A 7,274-nucleotide genomic window follows, 5' to 3' on the forward strand; every position below is an offset into this window, starting at 1 on the left:
CCACCCCCAGTGCCAGCGCAGCCCGGGGCTGGGGAGGGTGGGGCTGTGCCACTGCCTGGTCTCCCAGTTCTGCTCCCCAGCCCACCCAGCCACCTTACTCCTGCTCACCCCCTGCTCCCCCACTCCCAGGCTGCACCCTGAGCAGGCTGCTGAGATCCGGCCAGCCCGCGTTCCCTGTAGAGCTCCCGGTGTGGCACTGGGACATCCCACGGATGCAGTGGCAGTGCCGCTGCAGCGGCAGCATCCTGCTCCCCCAGGCAGGGCCGGGCAGGGATGGCAGGCAGCGGCAGGGGTGATGGATGGGGATCGCGCTGCTCCCACCACAGGGACGGGTCCCCACCTCCCCCACGTGCCGGGGGCACTCGGAGGTGACATCCTACCGCGGTGCCCCCTCCGCAGCCGTGCCCTGACAGCTCCTGTCGCCCCCTCCCCAGCATGTCCCAGGCCGGCGGCAGCCCCCGGGCGGAGGACTCGGGGCCGCGTGTCGGGGCGCACTCGCGCACCCCCAGCCGGGGCAGCCAGCGCACCGAGTGCATCATCTGCTACTCCTCCTTCGACCTGGGCGTGCGGCTGCCGCGGCGCCTCTACTGCGGCCACACCTTCTGCCAGGCGTGCCTGAAGCGCCTGGACGGGGTCAGCAACGAGCAGCGCTGGATCCCGTGCCCGCAGTGCCGCCAGAACACGCCCACGCCGCGCGGAGGGGTCACCATGCTCGACCTGGACCTGGCCACCTTCCTGGCCGTCAAGGCTGACAAGGAGCAGCCGCGGGGGCCCGGCAGGAGCCCGGCCGCGCTGCCCGCCAAGGGCCCGGGCAAGGAGCCGCCGGTGACCCGGCAGCCGGCGGGGCTGTGCCAAGAGCCGGTGCCCCCGGCGCTGCTCCCCCGGCGCGGCTGCTGCCGGCTCTGCCCGTGCTGCGGCGTCACCGCGGCCTTCGAGAGCTGAGCCGGGGACCTGGGACTGCTTCTGGGACCTTCCCGTGCCTCAGACCCGCTGTGGACCGCGGGGCTCGGGCTGTGCTGGCAGCCTAGGAAAGGCTTCAGCCTGGGCAGGGCTTTCCCGTCCATCCTGTCCGATTTGAGGTGCAGCAGCAGGGGATCAGGATGCTACCACCCCCTCATCCTGCCCGTCTGCCCTGCTGATGACTCAGAAACCTGGTCCAGCCATCACAGACGTTCCCTGGCCCCTGAGCACAGCCTGGCTCATGCTCCGTCCCCCGAGCACGTGGCTCAGCAGCAAGGACAGTGGCACCGAGCACCGCCTGGCAGGGGACAGGGGCCTGGCACAGCGATGCCATGGGGTGTGTCCAGCACCCTGAGAGCTCCAGGTCCATTAAAGACACTTTGGTCCCGCTGGGCTGCACATCCTGGTCCTGTTTGCTGGCAATCCTGGCCCAGGGCAAGCCCTGCCTGTGGCGGGTGGGGGAGAAGTGACCTGCCCTGCTGGGTTGCTGTGCTGGGAGTGTTTGCTCTGCTGGCCATCTGCATGAAAAATTCTGGCATTGGAATAGTAGGACGGTTGAAATTGAGGTTGACAGAGTTGTTAGGAAACCTCGGATGTTGCTCCGCGGTGGGAGGAGAGCTGAGCTCAAGAAGCTCCTGCTTGGCCTCGTGCTCTGTGGCTCATGCCAGGTTTGGCTTTTCCTGCCTGACCCTTTCCTCACACACACACGCAAACCCTCTGCTGTTTTTCCAGTTGTGCCTTGCTGCCTGCATGGCTTTCCCTGCCTGACCCCACACCAGGGTGTAAGGACGAGAGCTCAGGCAGCTGGTCGGGGTTAACAGGGGCCAAACTGGAAGCACTGGGCTGCACAGGCTGACACTGAAACAGCTCTTGGCCGGGGCTTGGTGTTGCCTGGGCAGCTCTTGCAGTTCTTCCTCAGGGCTCATTTTCTGCATCTGTTTTCCATGTGGTTTATGAGCTCTTGCAAAACCCCAACACCAGGAACCCCCTCAGAGCTCAGCGGGGGATGCCAGCCTGTGCCTCCCTGGAGCTGGCAGGGACCTTGTGTCTCCTGGGCAGTCCTGGTGCTTGGATATTCCCTGTGCTGGGGCCAGAGCTGCAGCCAGAGGATTCCATCAGCCGTGGACAGCACCCACCCCTGCAGAGAGCTCATGCACAATTCTGCCACTTGGTGTCACCTGCCATAAAACACTCCAAGCTGAGAAGTTCCCAGAAGAACAAAGCTGCGGTGCCCCAGGGCAGATGGTTCAGAAATTCCATGCGAGTCCTGCCTTGGACCTTTAATTACCTGGGAATGTGCGAGAAATTAAAGCCTTCGAGGAATGGATAAGAGCTATCACTGAGTGCTAATGCACCTCCCCCTCTATCTCCGTTTCTCCCCAAAGACTCAGCAGTGGACACTGGGAAGAGCGTAGGAAGGGCCCATCCCTCCCTGCAGAGGTGCCAGCAGCTCTTTGCTCAGCCCAGCACCTTTGGGTCCCGCAGTGCTGGGTGACCACACCCATGGCTGTCTGTCCGTCCCACACCCCATGGCCCTGCTTCCTTCCCTCCCCCCAGCACCAGAGCAACTCTGGGGGCTTGGCCCTTGCTTCCTTCCTCCATGGATGTCCCCCTGCTCCCAGCCAGTCCCTGAAGGAGGGGATCATCCCTTCCATCACTCTGGGAGCGCTGCTGGCTGCACACCCTGATTTGGCACTGGGCAGAGCAGGGGCCGGTGCCCAGTGCTGTGCCCTGGGGGCTCCTCCCCTGGCACAGGCACCCGAGCTGGCCTGGCAGAGCAGCTGCTCGGAGCAGCCTGTCCTGCCACATTCCATGTGGAGCCCAGAACCTCAGGAAGGGCCATGGTGGAGGGGGAGCAGGGCACTGCTTGGGCTGGAGACAGGGGCCTGGGCTCCTCCTGCGTGGTTCTGGGTCCCCACGCTCCAGGAAGGGGCAGTGCCAGGGACCCCAGCGCTGGCAGCAGGTGGAAAAGGGCAGTGGTGGCACTGTTGGGGTTCAGGACCCCCATGTCCCCAGCCTGCCATGGCAACAGGGCGCAGCCAGTGGATGGAGAACAGGAGTGGGGCCAGGCACGAGCATGGGATGATGTCCGGCCATGTCCCTGGCAGGGACAGCTCTCCTGCCACATGCCATCAGGGTGACAGCAAGGGGCTTCCAGAGGAGCTGAGTTTTCAGGCTTTTCAGCCTCCTGGACTCTTTGTGCACAAAAGCTGGAAATGACCTTGCTTTTAATAGTGGCTTGAGTTATTTTTGGCATGAATGTTGCACCTCTCACCTGATTCCAGATGGATGCAGGGGGTGGGCAATGAAGGTCCTGGGGAGGAAGAGCATTTTGGGACAGGAATCCCTCAAAATTCATGTCTCCATATAGCCTGTGGCTGTGGATGGGATGAGCTGGGGCTGCAGCTTCACATGGCAGTGGGTTTGTGCCCTTGCCCTGGGGCTGGGCTGGGCTGGAGGATTCCTCTGAATTATTTCCAGATGGGGATTAATGCAGCAAAGCGAGTTTGCTGCAGGATAGATAAACAAACCAAAGCTCCTCGGGATGCTATTAATAAACCCTCTGCCTGCTGCTTCTGTCCCAGATTTGGGAACATCCTGGCCTTGGCCTGGGGTGCAGCTGTGCCCCACCTTGCTGCCCACCCGGCCCCTTGGCCATGGGGCAGAGGGACAGGGATTCCTCTGGGACCACGGCCACTGGGGTCCTGATGGGTGTGGGTGGGGACAGTGTCCCTGCTCTGGGCCCCCCCTCTGGCTGTGAGTGGGATGAGGTGCTGCCAGCCACGTGCCTTGGTGGCCCAGTCCCCACTGAGCTCTGCCAGGGGCAGTGGCACTGAGAGGTGACAGCAGCCCAGCCTCCAGCAGCCAGGCTTTGGGTGGCTTTGGAGCAGAGTGGGTGTAAACAGGGTGGAGGCAGACTTTGAGCCCTATGGAACTGGCACTGCCATGCTGGGGTGAGGGCAAACCAGTTTTGGGTGGCTGCAGCCCAGCAAGGTCACCTTTGCTGTGCTTCTCACTGGGGTCTCCTGCATCACCCTGCATGTGCACATGGACATGTTCCCCTTCTGGGAAGGAGGAAGGTGCCCATGGGATGTAATCCCAGCCCTCTTCATGCTGGCATGGCTGGTGGTCTCCTGCAGGGCAGACAGGGCTTGGGCAAGGGCTGGGCTCAGCAGGGTGGGCTGTGGTTCCCAGCACAGCTCCCCGCTGAGGACCCCTGGACATGGTGGGACAGCACAAAAGACGGGCTAAGACCTGCAAATGATATGATTTTGTCCCAGATATGTTTTCTCCTGGTAACTCAGCCACTTGGGGGGGTCCTGGGCCCGTACACACCTCTGTACCTGGCTGTTGAGGCAGCATGGCTGTGGGGGATGACCCTGGGGAGGATGGAGGCTTAGAGATGGACCTGGATTTGCTGATTTCCAGCTCTCCAGCCAGCACCACACACAAGCAGTTAATCCTAGGCCACGCAGAGCTGGCTGCTTACCTGGCTGGAGCGGTGCCTGGCAGAGGGAGGGACGTGGGCACGGTTCCACACCTTGCAGGGCAAGCATCATTGCAAAAATATTTGCTGAAAAAAGTGCAGCTCCACCCCGAGGAAAACCGGGTCCGGGAGCAGAGCCCCATCCAGGTTTGCAGCCGGGTGAGCGGGGAATGAATGCGAGCGGCTGCCGGGAGCCGAGCACCGCCCGGCACCTCCGGCCAGCGCCGCCGGGCTCGCCCGAGGGCTGCGGGCACGGCCGGGGGGCCGGGCAGGGCGTGGGGCTCTAGGGAGCCTGTCCGTGCGGGCGGGGAGCCCTGTGTGCCCCGGGGGACAGCCATGGGCTGCCGGGGGCTCCCCGGCCCCGTGCTGGCCCTGCTGCTGCTCCTGTGCCCGCCGCCCTCGGCCGCCTGCCCCGCCGCCTGCCGCTGCTCCCCGGGAGAGGCGGACTGCAGCGAGCGGGGCCTCCTCGGGGTGCCCTGGAGCCTCTCGAGCAACACCAGCGCCCTGTGGCTCGCCTACAACTTCATCACCGTGCTGGGACCCCGCTCCTTCCCTCCGCTGCCGGGGCTGCGGCTGCTCAGCCTGGCCCACAACCGCCTGGAGCTGATCCACCCCCAGGCGCTGCTGGGGCTCGGGGCGCTGCAGGAGCTGGACCTCAGCCACAACCACCTCAGCGTGCTCACCCCCGACACCTTCCTGCCCCTCACCGGCCTGGCCACGCTCAACCTGGGTAGCAACAGGCTGGGGCAGCTGGAGCCCGGCGTGCCGGGCGCCTTGCCCCAGCTCCGGGTGCTTCTCCTGCAGGACAACCCCTGGGTGTGCAGCTGCAGCATCCTGCCCCTCTGGCGCTGGCTCAGCCACAACAGGGAGAAAGTGCGAGGTGAGTGCCCAGAGCGCTGTGTCCCCAAGCCCCCCGCCCGCCCCATGCTGGCTGGTCACCCTGCCAGGGCTGAGGCAGACCCAGCACCCTGGCTGCCGGCTGCCTGGGGGCTTGGGTGGTCAGTGCCCTTGGGGTGAGGTCCCCCAGAAGCTGGCCTGAGGTCATGCCAGCTCCTGTGTCTGCTTGGGTGGATACACTGCTGGGTCTCAGTTGGTGCCCACATTTTGGTTCTGGTCAGCAGCAGGGATTGCCTGGAAAGGAGGGCTGTGCAATGTCCCAGGGACAGGCACCAGTGCTGGCCCCAGCAGTGGCACCAGTGCTGCCACATGGCACCTGGGGGTGCAAGTGGAGCCCGTGTGTCAGGGTGCACATCACCGATGGTCCATCCAGGATGCAGTGCTTTCAGCCCCTTACCCAAAACCTTCATCAACCTGCTGCTGATCCTGCATTTCTTCCCCCACGAGCCCCAGTGAAATACAGCTCTGCCAGTAAAGTCTCTCCTGCCATTGCTGTCCCCTCCTGCTTGCTTCCAGCTTGGATGTGTTACTGCACTTGTTCTGGCTGGGATCTTCTGTGCCATCTCCAGGCTGGCTGCTCACTGCTCCCCACATCTGACTTTTGGGAGCCAGTCCCTCCCCTTTGACTGCCCCACCTGCCCTCCTGCCCAAATCCATCTTCCTATGCCCCCTCCAGCACTGTGCCCACCTCCCATCCCACCCCATCCCATCCCATCCCATCCCATCCCATCCCATCCCATCCCATCCCATCCCATCCCATCCCATCCCATCCCATCCCACCCCATCCCATCCCATCCCATCCCATCCCATCCCACCCCATCCCACCCCATCCCATCCCATCCCACCCCATCCCACACAGGTGACTCCTGAACCTCACTGTTCCCCTTTTTGTACCCTGACACGGGTGAGGTTGGTGATGCTGGCCCCTTGCCCTGATGCCCTCTGTCCCATGCAGACCTGCCATCCCCCTGTCCTTGGCCCCTGCCTTTCCCAGCTGCCCAGTGTGCCCTCCAGCACTGTTTCTCTCTTCCAGAGAAGAGTTTGCTCCTCTGCAGAGCTCCAGAGCAGCTGAACAAGTATCCCATCATGGCCTTTGGGGACGAGTCCTTCAGGCAGTGCCAGGACACCTCCCTGTCCCCCCAGCAATACATCTCCTTCTTCATCATCGGGCCCTTCTCCTTCATGGCCAGCATCTTCTTCTGCACCTTCCTGGGCTCCCTGGTCGTGTTCTACCACAGCCTGCGCCGGGACTCCCACTGCTGGAGGAGACCCCTCGTCTGCAGGGTGCACTGAGGGGCCCAGCCAGGCCCTGCCCCGGCCAGCCTGGGCTCCATCCCTGCCCCTCTCCGGCTCCCTGCACCCACCTGCTGCAAACCCATCCCTGTGGAGCAGCCAGAGGAAGTTCTGTTCCTGGAGTCGCTCTGGGTTCTCTCAGAGTCCCCCGAGATGGTGCTGAGCTGCCTCTGCCGGGGGGAGCAGCCTCCAGCTCAGCTCCCTGCAGGGCACGAGCTGACCAAAAGTGCCCTCAGTGTTTTGGGAGGCTCCCCAAGGCCACCCTCAGATCTGCATATCCCCTTCCTGGGGGCACCCAGGTGATCCTTCCTGCCTTGTCCTGCCCCCAGTGCTGCCCAGTCCCTCAGTGTGCATTTAGGATGCCCGTGTGCCTCCCTGTGCCTTTGGGTGCAGCCTGGGAATCCCTGTGTGCATCCCAGGACACACCACATTCCTCTTGGCGCCTCTCAGGCCACCCCAGGAGTCACCATGTGCCTTTTGGTGCAGCCCAGGAGCCTCTGTGTGCCTTTCAGTTTGCTCCTTGGGCCTTTTGGTGCCCCCTGCACGCTCTGACTGCCTTCAGTGACCCCAGCAGCCTCAGTGCTTTTATTCCGTGCCCTCAGAACTCCTTGAGTTGCCTTTTCCTGCACCTAAATGC

At 63.6% G+C, this 7,274-nt stretch overlaps 2 protein-coding genes across 2 annotated transcripts; both read left to right on the forward strand.

Moving 5' to 3' along the window:
• Positions 1-435: 435 nt before the first annotated feature.
• Positions 436-942, forward strand: RNF224 (ring finger protein 224; the record flags this gene model as incomplete). The annotated part of the gene is made up of 1 exon (XM_084219514.1): positions 436-942. The coding sequence occupies one exon, from the start codon at positions 436-438 to the stop codon at positions 940-942; it is 507 nt and encodes a 168-aa protein (XP_084075640.1).
• Positions 943-4,783: 3,841 nt separating this feature from the next.
• Positions 4,784-6,637, forward strand: LRRC26 (leucine rich repeat containing 26; the record flags this gene model as incomplete). The annotated part of the gene is made up of 2 exons (XM_084219849.1): positions 4,784-5,327; positions 6,378-6,637. 2 exons carry the CDS (start codon positions 4,784-4,786, stop codon positions 6,635-6,637), a joined length of 804 nt encoding a protein of 267 aa, XP_084075975.1.
• Positions 6,638-7,274: the final 637 nt, after the last annotated feature.

This window comes from Fringilla coelebs (genome assembly GCF_963513975.1).
Source record: "Fringilla coelebs genome assembly, chromosome: 21".
NCBI lineage: Eukaryota > Metazoa > Chordata > Aves > Passeriformes > Fringillidae > Fringilla > Fringilla coelebs.